At 36.2% G+C, this 19,187-nt stretch overlaps 1 protein-coding gene and 1 long non-coding RNA gene across 6 annotated transcripts in view; one reads left to right on the forward strand and one right to left on the reverse strand.

Annotated features, from left to right (window-relative positions):
* LOC116550961 (SAM domain-containing protein SAMSN-1) overlaps positions 1–19,187 on the forward strand; it is a 147,669-nt gene that overhangs the window by 34,001 nt on the left and 94,481 nt on the right. The window contains exons 6-7 of one of the 2 annotated variants that reach the window (XM_032277171.1): positions 5,021–5,097; positions 12,722–12,787. In XM_032277171.1, the coding sequence (XP_032133062.1) occupies positions 5,021–5,097; positions 12,722–12,787 (143 nt within the window). The remainder of the gene's footprint in view (positions 1–5,020; positions 5,098–12,721; positions 12,788–19,187) is intronic. The other variant, XM_032277168.1, reaches the window with a different exon arrangement.
* Positions 17,892–19,187, reverse strand: part of LOC116550964 — a 198,327-nt gene continuing 197,031 nt past the window's right edge. For all 4 annotated transcript variants that reach the window (XR_004268642.1, XR_004268639.1, XR_004268641.1 and 1 more), the window contains one exon: positions 17,892–18,247. This is a non-coding gene — a long non-coding RNA (uncharacterized LOC116550964). The remainder of the gene's footprint in view (positions 18,248–19,187) is intronic.

A 19,187-nucleotide genomic window follows, 5' to 3' on the forward strand; every position in this document is an offset into this window, starting at 1 on the left:
TGTGAGAGGGATGATTACTGAAGGTTCTATTCAGCCACCTTGCTTCATTCACCTCCCTCTCTTATCATGTTTGGATTGGACTCTGTCTTCACCACATGGATACCAGCTATATGCATCCACACCTTCAGTCAGTTAATCAAACATTCCTTTATCAGTTTCTCTATTCATCCATCAGTCCATTTATCTATTAATTCCTCTATATGCACATGTTGCATTTTAGATTATTGTATGTTGATCTATGGCTAAAGAAGGTATAACTATGTTTAGACTATTTTAGATATACATTTTTCCATAAATTTCTTCAAATATTCTATTTCCTAAAATTGCCTTTCTCTTAAGTATTTTTTGTTTTGTTGTGTTGTGTTAAATTAGGAATAATGGGCAGGGAATTTTGTTATAGCTAAATTGACAAAGCAGCAAAGAATCTTGGCCTTAGGTCAGTTGCTTCTGAGGGCTTTGTCAGAGAAGGAAGAAAGAAAGCCCTTACAGAATTTGTCCCAGCTTTGGTATTTCTCAGGTTCTTGAATGACCATGTGTGTTCAGTGAGTACGTGTGCATGTGTGCGTGTGCAAGAGGTTCAGCCGACATTTCAGCAGTAGCAGTTGAGTCACAGGACATTTCCTAGTGATTAATGCCATGCTAGGAAGAATTGATGGCCTGAGACCAAGGCTGTCTGTAACATTATAAATTGAAGGGAGAAATTCAAGGCCACAAGTTGTAGGCTCAAATTTTATGGGTATAGTAGTTTCATTTGGAAAGCTCAGAGTATTTCTAAGTAATTAGTGACCTATGTATTAACCTAAAATATTTCCTTCTCATTTTAAACACTCCTTCTTAGCTGTTAATTGCATAATTACTTAGTAGTAGTTTACTGTGCCTGGGGATAGGCAGTCTGTGGAGTTCAGTGAGATAAAGATGCGAAAGTGCATCTTTGCTATCATCCACAGCACATGATTTTATTAGACACTAATGATGAAATTGTAAAGATAGCTTCAATAAAATAGAAGAAAATATATAGGGAAATAAACTGTAGGAGTGACATTAACTCCCAAGCAGTCTTAAAAATTCAAGGCCAAGAAAAGGCAATTTTCCTCAATTTCAAAATGATATTTCTACACGACACATTATATTAATAGCATTTCAGCCCAAAAGAGTATTGGGACCTGATGAAAAAATTCCATAGGCTATACTTAGTTAGGATTTGTGTCTGGTGTATTAATCCATAGATCAACAACATGACTGTACTATATAGATTAAGACCAAATTTATCAGAATAAGTTGAGTTCCAGATGCATAATATTTTTAGTTTAGTCCATTTCCTTCTTCTAAGGAGACTTTTATCTAAGCCTACATTTGTTCTATTAAAAGAGACTACATCTGTGAAATAATGTAGAACAAATTGAGTGCTTAGGACTTTAAAAAATTGGCATGGTTTAGGTGTCAAGAGAAATTAATCTGTAATTCAGGTTAATTGTTAATTTCTCAGCATTATAAATAGGAAGAATATTTATAATATTTATTTTAGCAAGTTAAAGTCAATTTTTAAAATGTTTAAATTTATTTTGGCTTTGTTTATAAAAAAGAATTGAGAAGAACAAACTTTTGAATCTTGAATTGGAGTTTACCCAAGATTAACTTATGATTTAATTAAATATAATTTCAAGAACAGGGTTTTCATATTTAGACCAGAAAGTACAAAGAATAAAAATAAATCAACATTTAAAAAATGATAAAAAGGTAATAAAATATTTGGAGATTCAGAAATTTTACAATCAATCAGCATAAGTGTGACAGACTATTCCACAAGAAAAATCTGGGGAAAAATGGCATATGTTAGTAAGGGAAGTGAGGGACCAGAGAAAGTCGGAAAACAGTGTTAGCAATAAGAGAAACATTAACTTCACCTATACTGCTGCACTGTTAATTTAAAAATAAATCTTCTTGACTGGGTGCGGTGGCTTACGCCTGTAATCCCAGCACTTTGGGAGTCCGAGGCAGGCAGATCATGAGGTCAGGAGCTCGACTTTAACGTGGCCAACATCGTAAAATGTCGTCTCTACTAAAAATACAAAAATTAGCTACGCGTGGTGGCAGGTTCCTGTAATCCCAGCTACTCTGGAGGCTGAGTCAAGAGAATTGCTGGAACCCCAGAGGCGGAGGTTGCAGTGAGCCGAGATCACACTACTGCACTTCAGCCTGGGGGACAGAGCAAGACTCCATCTTGAAAAAAAAAAAAAAAATCTTTGCATATGGCTTTGATGAGATTAATTGTAAAAGGAGAAACCTACTGAGAACAAAGAGGTGTTCTTAAGGCCTTGTACTCTAGTCCACTATTTGAATTACCATTGGTTTGAGACCTACTTTCTCTCCAGAATTCTAGTCAATATTATTATTAGACCAGCCTCTTCAATGTAAGATATAAATATTTTGGCTTAATTTTTCAAGACCTTACTAATTACTATTTTTTCATTGGTCTGATGCCAAGTAGCTTAATTTTAAGATGGCAAAAGATGGTATAAATTCAAAAATATGTTCACCGTTCTGGTTAATTTTCAGGGAACACACATTTAATTTTAGAAAAATTTGTTTTCCAAGAGCAGTTGATTTAACTCTGGCCAAACTGGGCTATGTGAGGAATGTCAGAGGGAAGTCCTACTTCACACCTCTCAACCTTTGCTGACAAGGTAGGAATAAACTCCCTGAGGAAAGGATATCCACTGCATGGTGTGATGCTGCATATTTCCATGGAAGGCTTTCTGAATTCAATGATGAGACCGCTTAGACTTCCAGTGTTTAGCAAATGAATCTTAGGATCCTTCAATTATTAAAAGGAGTTTTTACTAGGATTATCGTTGCCTGTTTGACAATTAATATAGCCAGAAGCATCTATGTTAGAATAACCTAAAAATTGATGGCTGGGCACAGTGGTCTCACCTGTAATCCCAGCACTTTGGGAGGCCAAGGCAGGCGGATCATGAGATCAATCGATAAAGACCATCCTGCCCAACATGGTGAGACCCCGTCTCTACCAAAAATACAAAAATTAGCTGGGTGTGGTGGCATGTGCCTGTAGATATTTATATTTACAACATTGATCTGAAGGTTTGTTTTTTTTTTTTTTGAGACGGAGTTTCACTCATGTTACCCAGGCTGGAGTGCAATGGCGCGATCTCGGCTCACCGCAACCTCCGCCTCCTGGGTTCAGGCAATTCTCCTGCCTCAGCCTCCTGAGTAGCTGGGATTACAGGCATGCACCACCATGCCCAGCTGATTTTTTGTAGTTTTTTTTTTAGTAGAGACGGGGTTTCTCCATGTTGACCAGGATGGTCTTGATCTCTTGACCTTGTGATCCACCCGCCTCGGCCTCCCAAAGTGCTGGGATTACAGGCTTGAGCCACCGCGCCCGGCCTGATCTAAAGGTTTATGCCTCAATTCTTCCACCTGGTACTCAGGGCCTATTAAAAGTTGGTCTCAGCACCTATCCAGCCCTCTTACTCTATATCCAGAACTGCTCTCTGGCCTCACCAGCCTCAATCTCTACACTTAATTAAACATGTTCCACTTCTGCTGCACGACAGGCCAATGTTCATGGCATCACTGCTATATTTATATCTTTTCCTTTTCTTCCACCTTTTTAAACTATCTCCATTCTTTAAGCTTCCATTCTGGCCCTGTTTCTTCCACAAGTTCTCTGAGTCATGGCGATCTCTCCCCACAGTATGGTATATGAATCACTCGTTTTTCTGCTTTGTGTTGTTATGTGAGTGCATCACACATATTGGTATCTTGTTTCCTCAGCTTGATTCAAAATTCTATAACACAGGAGGCCACTTTACTGTTCTTTTTCTATACTCAGAAGAACGCCGATAGAAGGAGTTATCCAAAATTCCTGTAAAAAGGTGATTAAAAGAGACAAGATGGAAAGGAATAAAAGAAGGGAGGCAATAGTTGTTTTCCTCAAGACAGAAAATAAAAACCAAGCTGCTAAAGCTCAGTTTCTAGCGGCCTGGCCCTGTGACATAAATTCTTGATTCAAAGAACCAGATTGCAAAATCAGCTCATTTTAAAATTTAGGTACTTTCTGGAATCCTGTTGTATGGCTACTCTCATTTTAAATATTAAGTTATTGGTGCAAATAACTTTGAGATTGTGCTGTGAATTTAACATATCTTTGAACTATAGCTATGATGGAGATCTGGAGAAAAATCTGCGCCTATTTTTTTTTACTGTACATGGAAGATAGGACTTGCCTGTCCCTGCTTCCCTTCAGAATATGAGAATGAAGAATAGTGGAAAACTGAAGCAATGGTTGCAAATAAACAGGAGTGAAAGTGAAAGGAAAACTCACTGGCCTGGTGACCAGGTGATGTGTGGGTCGCACTCCCCTCATCTGTAAAATAAGAGGCTTAGATTAAGCGATCCATAAAGTCTTGTCCCCTTTTAACATACCATATATTTCAGACTTAAATAAATGAAGCTCCCTTTTACAGGAGCTCAAAGGGAAGTGCTGCTACTTTTGAAAAGGTTTCATTTAGCTGCAAGCAAATGGATGCTACATTGCAAAGCTTTTACTAAAGCATGCATAGAACAATTTGGACATAAATAATTCATGCTGAGAAGACCTAAGCTAATGAAGCTCAAAATGCCAGGGGTGGAAAGCTTAGTTTAATAGAAACAGGTGAGGTGCTAACTGCATAGAATCACAGCATTTTGGAGTTAAAAGTGGCTTTTGTTGCTAGTCCACAATCCTATCATTACCAAGAAAGAAAGGGAGTCACAGTTAATTTCTGTTGCTTCCTCAGAAACACAGCTGGTCAGGGGCATCCCTATTTTGTTAAATTTCTATTTTTATTTTGATCTGTTTGTTGTAAAAATAGCATATATTTAAGAAAAAAATTTTCGACCTAGCCAATGTAATGCCTTACAGACTAAATAAAAACATGAGTGTTAAATTGTACCTAAACTTCCTAAATCCTATGATTTCTGATAATCTGTATATAACAGTTATCTCTTTTCTTAGATCTAAATGAAGATGATTTTCTAAGTAGCAACATGAATACTCTTCAAGGAAAAATGCTACAGGGAACTTCCTGTCAGGTAATGTGAATAATCAGCATTTGCATGTTTTGTGAAAATCATCTTGTTACTCAGCTCTGTAATATGTTAGAAATAGTATACAATATCTAGACAGGCTTATAGCTATTTTGTATTTAGTTATTATAGGTTGTTTTATAATTGGTATGCTTATGTCCCTGTGAATTGAAATACAGATAAAAAAATCGAATGATGTAATATAATAAACTATTTTGATTTTGCAAAACATCATGCTGTATAGCCTTTTGATAAGTAACTCTGGGAATATTAAATTAATATACTGCAATGTTCTCTCTCAAGACCTATACTAAGCACTTATATAAAATCATATACTGTAGGTCCTGACCAATCCCTCTAAAAATTGCATTAATTGGCCCAGGAGTTTAGGCAATTAAAAATGTCCGAATGTTTGGCCTCCCTGATAATAATAACATAATATTAATCAATAGCCAAATACTTGCCTTCACCCTGTAACAAAAAAGGGCATATATGAGTCAACAAGGCCAATTCAGGCATCAGACTTACTTTTGATATTTTTTCTGACAGCCATGAAGTTCTCTTTAATCATTCTGATAGTTTTATTAGAAAATTTAGAACTGACCTTCCTTGGTGCAGTAGATAGAAGGTACGTAGCATATAAATTGTAAAGTGCTGATTTGGTGAGGAAAGGGAGCTCACATTCCTAAATCCAGCCTGATTCCTGAGGTTGTTGGAGGCTCTCCAATGAATTAGATGGTAGATCATGATTTTGATCCACTACAGTTTCTGCTGGCTGCTCTGATGCTACCAGAATGATAGACCTATGCTACAAGACATGCTAACACATTGCCTGAGCACTGTCTCCCAGTGATTTCTCCCTCAGTGCATGGATGAGAGCTCTGAAATCAGACAGAGTTCAGTCCGAATCTCCCTTTGACTGTCAGTAGCTATGTGGCATTGTGCAATTTACTTAGACTCTCTCTGCTTCTATTATCATCTGTAAAATGTGTGTATAAAAAAATCTCGGTACTTTCCTGAGGATTCAGTGAAACATGCCATGAATACAGTACAGTTCTGTGTCTGCTAGTTAAAACATACTTTTAAAAATTCATTGGTTGTCATTACTCCTCTTTTCTCTTCTTCCCCTCACCCTCTTTCTCCCCTTACTCTTTGCAAGGGCTTAATGACACTTGTACAAGCACAGCTGGAAGATTCTCTCTGAAACACACAGTCTCGTTTTCCTAAATTCAGATGAGACCTCAGATATAATATCTAAGTGAATCATTGTCTGATAGCCAGGAGAAAAATAAGAGCTGGTTTACTGGAAGAGCTCTCTAGACACGCCTTATGCCAAGAGAAATCCCTCTGCAGGTTTTTAATAGAAAAATAGACCAGTCTCTTGAAAGGAAGGAAGTAACGTAGGAAGTTCTTAGAAGAAAATGGTTAAAGATAAATCTTTACCCTAACTGCAATGCTCCTAGTGGTTAAATTTGGCTAAGAAATGGTGCTTCCAGAATGGTAAGCATTCAATTGTGCCATGTAGTCTATCACTAAAGATTGAAGGAATTCATACGTAGTGACAGGCAAGCAGGAGCCATCTAATCTAGAAATCCTCATTTGGGAGTAGGCACTGGTCTTATCTAAATTTTATAATATATTCACAATAGACATTCAATTGAATTTAGCTAAGACACACTTATCTTTATGACAGAATAGTTTAACAAGGAGTATTATGCAAAATGTTAATTTATTAACTTCTTGTGACTAAGGAGAAGTGGATGCAATTTATCTGTTGAAAGGCGGGGAAGGGAGGGAGCTATTCATTTGGTGAGGGCCTTGGGCTGCTTCCACTCATGGTTGAAGGTGAAGGGGGCCAGCGATTTCATGGCAAAAGAGGAAGCAAGGCAGTGGGAGGTGCATGCCAAGCTCTTTGAAACCGCTGGCCCACGTAGGAACTAATAGAGTGAAAACTCACCATTTAGGGAGAACATTAATCTGTAAAGGGATTCAGCCCCATAACCCAAACACCTGCCATTAGGCCTCCTGTATTAGTCCACTCTCACACTGCTATGAAAAAATACCTGAGACTGGGTAATTTATAAAGAAAAGAGGTTTAATTGACTCACAGTTCTGCATGGCTGGGGAGGCCTCAGGAGACATAGAACCCATGGCAGAGGGCAAAGGAGAAGCAGGCACCTTCTTTACAGGGTGGCAGTATGAAGTGAGCGTGAGCAGGAGAAATGCCAGAGGCTTATAAAACCATCAGATCTCATGAGACTCACTCACTATCATGAGAGCAGCATGGGGAAGCTGCCTTCATGATCCAGGTGCCTCCACCTGATCCTGCCTGCGACATGTGGGAATTATGGGAATTACAATTCAAGATGATATTTTGTGTGAGGACACAACCAAACCATATCACCCCACCTCCAATATTGAGGGTCAAATTTCAACATGAAGGTTGGAGACAACAATGTCCAATTACGGCCATGAATACTTGTTCACAGATGTGATGTCTTATGGTTTTCACTTTATAAACTCAAACTTGGCTTAGGTATGGTCTTGAAAGGCAACAGCCTTCCGGAAAAAGTGAAGTTGATTTTTGTTCCCTATTGTGGAGATGATACACATTCATTGTAGAGCTTCTTAAAACTATGTAAAAATAGAAAGAGTTAAAATAATGAATAGTATCTTAGTGTAAATATATTTCTATGGTTATTTCCTGAAAATTAGTAACATGGGATAAAGTTTGTAGAATGTAAAACATTTTATAGTTATAATTATCATATGACTATGCCTACAAAATATATTTCAGACACTACGAATGATCAGAATTAAATGTCTAATTCCCAGTCAGAAAGTACTTAAGCAAACATGTTTCCTTCGTGTTCTTAAAATGGAAGAGAAGATCTCAGGTATGGAAGAAGTTACAAAGAATCAGGTGGCAGGAGCAAGAGAAGTTCATGGAACGCTTTCTCCTGAACCCAATTTGCCCCATGTATATTTCTGCATACTTGGCCCAGGATAAACTTGCTGGAGAGCCAGACTTGCGGAAGAAGTGCTGATGGGTAGTGTTTGAAGGAAAGCAGTCTGCTTAGTACTGTGATCATTACATCAGCCATAAAGAACATCTTGGGAAAACCTGACTCCCAGCATTTATTTTTGCATTCTTGTTCTTGTTTGCTCTTCTCTGGCAGCATTCAGTTGATGGCTCAAACCTTTTGTAGCATATTAAAACGGGTATAAAATATGCAGTAATACAGACTTTGGGCTAATATATTTTCAAAAGTGTTGCATGCCTCATTTCTCACGTAAATTCTTAGGTTGCATTCAGCCTTCAGAGTATCATTCATATTCATGATAGAAAAGAGAGATAACATTTATTACCTTCAGTGCTGGTGATATTAAGCACTGTCAAGCACCTCTACCCAGGACTGAATTAAAACATTTGCTTTCTGAGCTCCTTAAGTGAGAAAAAATGTTGCTAATTTAATTAATTAATAAAAAATACATATGTATCTATGTATAGACATATACATAACAACCCCACAACCTTGAGGTTCCCTTCTATGGCAGCTATTAAAGTATTAAGAGTTAAATCATTCCACACCAATCAATTTCTTTCTTGATGTCCTTCACTATGGAGACTGCAAGTTTCATCATTTGAATTCTCGGCCTCCCGGTAGTTAGGGGTGGCCATGGAATCCAGTTGTGGCCAATGAAATATAGTTAGACATTCCTGAGGAGGACTTTCTTTTCTGGAAAAAAAAAAAGCAGAGTCTCATGAAGATAAAGCTTTGTCTTTTTCTCTCTTTTCTGCCTGGAGCTGGATGTGATACCTGGTAACTCAGCAGCTATCTTCCAGCCATGAGGCAAAGGCACACATGAAGGATGTTGGAGCAGGCACATGCATAGAGCCTAATTCACTGAGGACATCCTTCAGAAGCTGTAGCCAGGTTGGAAAGCCTATGTCTGCACTTCTATTTTACAGAGACATAAGCCCCATACTTGTTCAAGCCACTACTCTTGGTTTTTCTGTTCCTCAAAGCTGAATACATTCCTGATAACTTATTTTTAATATAGTGACTTTTGTTAATGCTAAACTCTGCTCTACATAAGCAATCAGACAACTATGTCCACAGAGTTAAACAGTGTCTAGACTCACCTCTTATTGTACAAACCAGATTAGCCTCCTTAGGTTCACATGTAGTGTAACCAGCATTTAGAGTTAGTCATTTAGTCCTTAGGATGAAAATTGGATTACTAACAAATAAAATATTGGCTACACACATCCCATTAGCTATATATAGACTTAAAACTATACCTAACATGGCACACCATTTTGGGGATATGTGTGTAGGTGGACAAAATGACACCAATCTTTCATGAGCTTAACTGAGGTCACAACACTGGGTTGCTGGAGAAATAATCTAAGCTTATGCTGTGATTTATTAACAAGCAGGAGACATAGGTCTTTCATTAGATTTTATCAGACCGATTTGAGGCAGTTCTAAACAAAAGTGTGAACACAAACTAAAAGTTGGAAACAAAAAAAAAGAGTCCAAAGTGACAGATTGCTCAGTAGTGCCTGCCAGTGTCAACCAAATGATAATCTTTATGTATGATGTCATATTATGACAAAATAGTGATATTATGTATTGATCAATATTTCTTAAGTACTTTCTTATCAATTATATGACTAACTCTTGTATTAGATCTCTATTGATGCATAACAAATTGCCTCCAAATTTAGGGGCCTGAAACAAAATTATTTCACAGTTTCTGTGGGTCAGAAGTTGGGGAGTCTCTTAGAGAGACTCTAAGCTGGGCATTTCTAGCTTAGAGTGTCTCTTGCGATTATAATCAAGGTGTTACCTGAAGGCTTGACTGGGGCTGTAGGGTTTGTTTCTAACTTCCTCGCATGGCTGTAGACAGGTGACTTCAGTGTTTTTATGGGAGTAGACTACAGGGATAGGTCCTTTGCCATGCTGGTCTATCCATGAGGCTGAGTTTCTTCATAGAATGGCATTTGGATTCCCCAGAGTGAGTATCTAAGACACTGAACAAGAAGAGGCCACAATTCCTTTTAAGACCTAATTTCAGAGGTTAAACAACATTACTTCTATTTTATTCTATTTCCTAGAAGCAACTCACTACATCCATCTCACACTAAGGGTTGGGGGCAGTATTATGATCCACCTTCTGAAGACCTCTTCAGTGTGAAGGAATTTGTGAGTGTATTTTAAAACTATTAGAACTACCTAATACTATTTTGATGTTATAGACAGAGAAGTTTTCTACTTCCAAAGACCAAGATTATAACTTATTTTGCAGGTAGAACTAATATAGGTCTGTATTTTGTTATCTTGAGAAACAATTTAATCTCCTTTCTTTAACAGTAAAAGACTTTAAAGAGTGGCTTCAGTTGTTGTTAAAGAAACACAGGATATTAACATGGAATCCAAATCTTTTATTTCTGGTGAAATAAAATTAAGATCATATTGGATTTTCTCATTTCCTTATCCAAAGTTATACTGCATCTATGACAAGTGTACTTTCACTTTTAAAAAAAGGAAGAGAGTTTAAGCAACTCTACATTTTAACTTTTATTTAAAGATCAGGAAATGCCTGATTCTAACAAATGATTTGTAAGAATGAACTCTACATATGTATGGGTATTTTCCTTTTTGATCACCTAAAAGGTTTAGAGGACTTACTTGGTATTCCTTAGCATCATTCCCACTCATTTTTTAAAAGGAATTAGGCAACCCAGAAAATGGCTAGTAAATGCATTCTTATATAAGGTGTCAAGCCCTGGGTACTAGGCAGCATCCTTAAAATGTAACAAATCTGAACATATGGGCCTAGTCTTTTAAGAACCCACAGGTTACACACAGTGGCAAAAATAAAACCCAGTCACTTAGTACTTGTTTCAGTCACTTCAGCTACTCTGTCAGTTTTTCTTTGGCTATATTTTGTGAGCTAAAACTCCAGAATTCTGCTGAGGTTTGGACTTTACGGAAACCAAACTTGCTTTAACTTTATATGAGTAAAAACTCTGACTTTAAACTGGTTGCTTAAATTCTCTGTGCTTTGATTTCCTTATGTGCAAAATAGTGATAAAACTTCTTGCGATTGTCATAAATATTAAATAAAGGAGCATATGTATACTACTCCCAGAAGATGTTTAATGAATATTCATATTTTCCTGTCTCTAAATTTCTCTTAACCTCATTGCAGACTCCCCTCAGATTGAAATTTGAAATCACCTTTGTCTTAGTTCTTTCAGGCAGCCGCAGCAAAATAAATTAAACTGGTTACTTTGTAAACAACAGAAATGTATTGCTCACAGCTCCAGAGGCTGAGATGTCCAAGAAAAGGCACCAACAGATTCAGTGTCTGCTTCAAAAAGGGGGCAAGGAAGCTCCCTTCAACCTCTTTTATAAGGGCTCTAATTCCTTGCCCTCATGACTTAGTTACTTCCCCAAAAGTCCCACCTCTTAATACTATCTGATATCGTTTGGATAAGTGTTCCTGCCCAAATCTCCTGTTGAATTGTGATTTCCAATGTTGGAAGTGGGACCTGGTAGAAGGTAGTTAGATCATGGGATTATGAAGGTGCTCAGATCATAAGTGAGTTCTCATGAGATCTGGTTGTTCAAAAGTGTGTAGCACCTCCCCCTCCACTCATTTGCTCCTGCTACTGCGGCTGACATGTAGGAATACCTGCTCCTCCTTTGCTTTCCACCATGACTGGAGACTTCATGAGGACTCCTCCAAAGCAGAAGTCACTATGTTTCTTGTACAGCCTGTAGAACTGTGTGCAAATTAAACTTCTTTTCTTTTTAAATTACCCAGTCTTAGGTATTTCCTTACAGCAATGTGAAAATGGACTAATACAATATCACATTGTGTATTACGTTCCAACATATGAATTTGGGGGCAACACAAATATTCAGACCACACCACTGTTTTATTACCTGTTATAGACTCCGTCAAATGCCCTTTGCTGCAGTCTTGAAGTGCCCTCGGTAGAAATTGTTTGATACCAGGTATGTAAACTTTTAAAAAGGTATAGAAGCTGACAGTAAGAAGCTTACACGGACAGATAGCAAATGTGATAAAAGATATCCCACACTATGACTCGAGATATTACCCAACCCCAAATGTATATTTGATTTAAGTTTAAACTCAATCAGAGTTTCTAAAATGGATGCTCTTATGTACCTAATAATGTAGAGTACTAAGGGATTACAGTGGGCTGCTTCATAAAATATTCGGATCCTCTCTTTCCACCAACCCTTCTAGATGTGGGATGATGGATTGGGAGTGCACTGTGTGAGGGCTGAGGAGTAAATCTAATACATACAGACACACATACATATCACACAGACACATATATGGATATATAATGTGTGTATACTATATATACATATGCATACATCTTTCATATTTGTCTTTATATGTATGTATATACAGATGAAATCACTAGTGAAATTAATCAGTATGCTTTGATAACAAGAAAATTATCTCTAATTAAGACAATGAATCCTTTCCCAGTTAGCTTGGCAGCTTTGTGAGTTTTTTGGTTTTGTTTTTTGAAGAATGTTAACATGAGTTGTCTCTTTTTCCTTTTCTAATTTCTAAGGTTACCTCTGAATGTTGGAGTCCATTTCACTATCAAGGACATGTTGAGCCTATTCTTGATGAAATGGTGAGACATTTCTCCCCAGATATAACTATTTAAGTGGATTTTCCATCTCTTGTCCAATCATTTTAATGCCATAAGCACTGTTTTCTATAGTTCTTTATTACATTTGTTTTTAGCTGCCACATGGAAGTGTTTCTAAATAATATAAAAAGAGGTTTGTCCTTATTGAGTAGCGGTTTTCTGATATAAAAGGAGCATAAAGCATTTCCTTCAAAGAAGGATAGGTTATATAAAAAATTTTCTCTAAAATGTAGCATTTTTTCCTGAGATAGGAAAAAATGTATAATGTTAAAAAGCATATCTCCTGATTTGGGGAGAAATCGGTGGTATTTCACGTTTCTGGGAGAAGTGTACATCATTGTAGCATTGCTAAAAAAGAGAACTTGGAAACAGCATGAGTGTGAGACAACAGGAATCAATTAATTAATTGGATTATGGTCCATAGAATGAAATATAATAAAACCTTTTTTTAAAAAGTATCTCTCTATGCCAGCTCCCCCTTATGATATTAAAATCACATCAACTGCCTTCCTCTCCTTGTTGAGATATTGCTAAACAGAGGTTTGTAGAAAGGACATGTTTTAGAAGGTCTGGCAAATTTCCAAGGTATTCACATACATGGACAGGTATTGTAGCATTATAGATATGAATCAACTGTAATTACTATTTGTAGTTCTTATTCTAGATGATTTGGTAACACTATACAGTAATGTATGCAACTTATTTGACTATTGCTTCCCAAAATGTAATAGTAATTTTGTGACAAATAACTACTTTTGGTAAATCACGTTTCTTTATGTAGGTATGAATACAAAAGTTTTAATATCTTTATTTATAGCTCTCTCTTCCCCATTATTATCAACATGCTATTAACATCTAAGTTTTTATAACAGTTTCTTTTCAACTATAGTTTTGTTTTGTTTTGTCATTTCTCCCCAGATATTTTTTTTTTGGCCTAAGAGACATCTAAATTGTTCTAGGTAGGAGGAAGAGGTGACCATTAGGTACTATTTAAATATTACTTCTGTTTCCTAAAACAAATTATTGAGCTTTGCCCTTGCTATTTCCCATGCTGTCTGAATTTGTAATGACGAGTTAAATATCAAAGAACTGTAGGAAACAAACGAATGAATCTCAATAAATACTAAAAGGACTTTCAGATGAACATAAAGCTATACATTTGGGAGGACTATGAAATGCCTAATCAGAAACAGAAGTAAGAGAACTGGATCGTGGGACCTGGATCTACCACCGACTGTACTCTTAGGCCACTCAATTCACATTTCTGCATCTCAGTTTCCTCATTTATAAGGTAAACTCTTGGACTAGAGAATATTTCTACAGACTCTGATAATCTATGATTAACAGTAGCTCATTTCCACTTTTTCATTGATATTTTCTTAAGGTTCAAGATTTTATGTAAAGCAGCAAAAGGAGATGCTTATCTAGCCAAATGTCCCCAAGGATATTGGAGGAACAATGAATTCCTCTGATCCAATTCTAGATTTTACAGATGAAGGGTTGAAGTGCAGAGAGGTGAAGTGGCTCACTCAAATTCACGTCTAGTCACAAAGCAGATTTTCAAAGAAGAACCATCATTCGTCTACACATACGGGCAGGTTCTTACTCCAGGTTTGCTTGACATATCTTGTGTATATTAAATTACAAATCCTAAATTTAATAGTTGTTTTTTTACTGTGTAATTTTCCATCCATAGCTCCTCTTCTTGCTAAGAATCCAATAGACACTAAATACAAGTTGATTAATTTGCATACTGGCTCTTACATTTCCTATTGTTCACATTTTTTGGTCAGCTAGGAGGTGTACCCAAAAAGAGAAATGCTCTTATGAGCAACTTTAGAAACTTCTTCAAAATTTCAGAGCAGAGGATATTACGCAGGAAGTAGGAAAGATGTGGCTTCTGTGGCCTTTTCCCTTATATCAACACAGCCCTCATTTGCAACTCTGGTTTGTGTAATCCTGGCAATTCCCACCTAGTTTGGCAGTGTCTTCACATTCAAAGACTGACCCTAAGCTGTATTATGTCAGTGAGTAAAGAGCAGACTTGGCTTCCCCTGCAGAAGTGGAGAATTGGCCATGACATTGCCACTTAATTTTACTATGGAAAATTGGGCCTGTGTGGCTTCTGGAAGACTCCTTTCCTTTTTTACTGTGTTCTCAGAGGGCACATGATTATTCCAATACCAGAATTATGCACCCCAAAATCTGCTTGAGAGGAAGGAGGAGCTAGAAGATTTTATTAGGACTTGAAAGGATTTTAGTGTTTATATAGTGGGATAAGACTATTACGTAAATGGCTTTGTTAGACATCCTAAATTATACCGCTTAGCTTCTTAAATATCTGCTAATCCTCTAGCCAAGCACATTTCCCCTCCCTGCTCTCACCTTATGCAATCTTTCTCTCCTGTAATAATCCTTGAATTTTATTTGTAGTTCTTATATGACACACATCAACCTTTTTTTTCCAGATGTATTTTTGGCCAGCTGTTCAGTTTGAAAATATATATATTGACTATGCTGATTCTAGGAATTGATATGTATAAAACAGTACTAGAACCCAAAGAGGTCACCTTCCAGTGAGGGGGATAGGAAGAGAAACATATGACTATTTTTCATAGTACTCACATTAGGCAGTGTGCATCACAAGCAGACACAATGTTTCATTCTTCTTTCTATCTCCCATAGATTAGGTGCTCGGCAAATATGTGATAAATGAATAAGTCAAGGTGTTACAGGCCTTCTAGGAGAATATATTTGATTTCACTAGCTAATTTATTCAATTACTCATTCTATGACTTTTAAAATTTTGCCTAGCTTTATTTTAAGTGCTTATCTAATCTTAGTTTAAGTTCAGTTTCTAATACTGAAAAATAATAATTTTTAAAATTATAATTATATATGAATATCTAATGTCAACATGGCAGTTTTCCCACCAACTGTAATTATTTCTTCAATCAATATTTTATTTGCATAAAAATTATCTTTTTAACTAATTATAGTTCCAAGAAAGCAGTATAATAAACCTCTGAAGTGAAATGTGTTTGTTTTCATGTGTTTGCATTGATCAATTCTAGTTCATAATCCCATTGGTTTTATTACTGTCCATTGAGTTTCTAAACGTTCATTGATCATTGTGACCTTACAAATTATCTTTTTAGAGTATGTTTAGGTGATGAATAGAGATTAGTCACTTTTATATAGGAGGGAATAAAGATATGGATTTAGGGGTTTAATAATTCAACATTTAAAACCTTTTCTTTGTTTTGTTTTTACCATGAAAGTAGCTCTCTCCTTCCAGTCTCTAGGCACCTTCCCTTTTAAGCGAATAAGAGCAAATTCTCTGTAGAAAAACTGAATACTTTTGTCCTTAGCAGGGACAGGTTGAATTTTTGAAATCTGCCTTCTCAATGCATTTTGTAGTTTATGGAATTTCTCGCCACATGTGGTGGCTCACACCTGTAATCGCAGCACTTTGGAAGGCTGAAGTAGGAGGTTAAGGCCAGGGGTTCAAGACCAGCCTGGCCAATATAACAAGACGTCATCTCTACAAAAATAAATAAATAAATAAAAATAATTCCAGGTATGATGGTGCATGCCTGTAGTCCCAGCACTTTGGGAGGCTGAGATAGAAGAATAGCTTGAGTTCAGGAGTTCAAGGCTTACAGTGAGCTCTTATTGTGCAATTGCATACCAGCCTCCAGCCTGGAGGACAGAGCAAGACCAAGACCCGGTGTTTTAAAAAAACAAACAAAAAAATGTCTCCCAGTTATACTAATTACAGAACTAATACATCTTCATTGTAGAAAACTAAGAACTGTAGAGTATATAAAGAAAGAAAAAGACCACATATAGTGGTGTTTGTACTTTTAATACAAATTTACTATCTGATTTTTCATTTAATTTATGTGAGCATTAAAAAATTTCTAAGGCCTATGCATTGGCACAGTTTTAATAATGAAGCAAAGAGTCATAAGACCAGGAAACTTAGAGAAAATTGTCAATGCAAAACATAGGAAACTACCTGAAGTTTCAGTTTCCATTACAGCTTTCTTTAAAAATAAACCAAAATATTAATTTTTGAAAATCCCCATTTCTCCTGTTGAAGAAATTATGTGAAATAGACATCAAATTACTAGGATTTCTCATCTGAATGCTTGTTAAAGATGGCACTAGAGAGGAAAATTTTTCTAAATCAGAAATTAAGAACAAAAGCAAGAACAAAGCGTTTTTTGTTTTGTTTTGTTTTTTACTTCATTCAAGTCTGACATGTTATTCAGCTTCCTTTTCATTAGTGGAGTAAAGAGAACATAATTCAGACAGATGGGCAATCTGGTTTTCGTTAGTCTATATAAGGCTAAATTTTCCTTCTGTAAAAGGAAGTGATAATAGTAGGAGAGATTTAAAAGATGTAAATGCCTTTCCAGCAAATACGTGTATGCATATACATACATACAAACACATATATTTATATATTTCCTTCTTAATTATTTATATTTAAGAGGATAGGCCTACCAATCTGAAAGTGCCTACCTGATACTTATTCTGTGTCTTGGAAAACCATATTTAACCTCCAAATAAATTCTCTGAATTTGATTGGTCTTAATTTGGCTGTCAGTACTAGATAACTAGTAATTATGCTGGCCTTTAAGGTCACGGTAAGAAAAAACATTGGCTTAAAAGTCAGAATACTTGATTCCCATCCCAACTCTATTATTAATAGATTATCTTTCCTTGAGTAAGCCACTTAACTTCTCTGGGTTTTCTCATTTTTTATATAGTCTGGTAGACTAGTTGTCTAATAATTTCCATCCCAGCTCATAAAATATGATTGTAGGACTAATCTGGTTCAATAATTCATTGATGCTATCTTCTAAAAATTATTCTCTAATCTTAATATAGAAGCGAAGTGTCAGAAAATGAGATATATTTAACCAAGCACTTCTAACAAAATTTTTATATTATTTAAGGAAGAGTGACCAAAATGAAATAAAAGATGTTTACATTTATAGACAGAAATATATGAAATACATAGTATATACATCTTAAATATATACATATGAAAAATTACACTTACACTCACATATAATTACCATTTTATTGGAAATGTACATCTTTCAAAGAAGACTATAAATTAGAAAGACAAAAGTGAAAAGAAAACCACTTAGAGACTTGACAATAGTTTCAATGAAAGAAAATTAAACTAGATTGGTAACAACGGAGATGGAGAAAAAGAAACATTTAAAATACATTTTGGTGATAGAATAGACCAAACTCTTCATTACAGAATGTGCACTGGGTGGATGAAGATGGCCTTCACTGAGTTGAAGAAGACTGTATGAACATCATATTTGGGGCACAGGTCTAGAGGTCAGTACTGATTGTGCTTAAAAATTGTTTTAAATACATAGTTGGATATGTGAGTCTGAAGCTCTGGAGAGAGGCCTAAAGAAAGAAAGAAATTAGGAGTCATTAGCATATAAGTGATGTTAAAAGTGGCATGTGTGCATGAATGCACATGAGAAGAGAATGATGGTGATATCAGATGAAAGCTCGGGGTTAATCCTTAAGTAATTTCAAAATTTAGTGTTAAGAAAAGGAAGGTGTCAGCATATAGGAGTTATAGAAGGAAGAGTCAAAAAAGGCAAAAGGAAAATCAGAGGAACATGGTGTCACAGAAGCAAAGAAAAGCGAGTGTTTCCAGAAGGTTGCTGTGGTCAACATTGCTGAATATCATGTAGTAAAGGAGTTTTAGAATGGACCACAAGGACAATTTAAAGGAAATGGCAGAGATGAAAGCTGATAGGTGAGATACATTGAAAGGATGAGAAGTTAATAGAATTCAATTACAGGAAGCATAAATAGTTAACATTTTGAGACAAATGTCTAGGAAAAAGAATAGAAAAAGTGAATGAAAGATGGTGAAGTAACTATGAATGACACAGAGCACATTTGAATGCCATTGGGAAGAGTCCATTGAAATGTAAATCAAAATTCAGTAGATACAGAAGAACACAACTGTAAACCAAATTGTATCATCCTCTAATTAGATATTCCATATTCTTCAACCTGCTCTACAGAAGTTTCCTGGAAGGATCTCTGCTACTCTCTGGGCTCACCTCTTGATACTATTCCTTTCTTTCTCTTCATGGTCACGTACTAAACCTATTCCAGGAATTCCTATTTTAGAACCTTTGAAAACTGTATTGTGTTCCAAGACTTCTCTACTCTCTGCTATTTGCCTGGCTGACATTTTCTCTTACTTAAGTCTCAGGCAAAATATTCTTTCTGGCCATCTGCTGAATTCTAAACCATCTATAAATCTTTACATATCTGATTCCTTCTCATCATTCAGGCCTCAGTTATAGTATCTTTAGTGAAGCTC

The sequence above is a fragment of the Sapajus apella genome, unplaced genomic scaffold (genome assembly GCF_009761245.1).
Source record: "Sapajus apella isolate SASKATOON/1434 unplaced genomic scaffold, GSC_monkey_1.0 scaffold8, whole genome shotgun sequence".
Classification (NCBI taxonomy): Eukaryota; Metazoa; Chordata; class Mammalia; order Primates; family Cebidae; genus Sapajus; species Sapajus apella.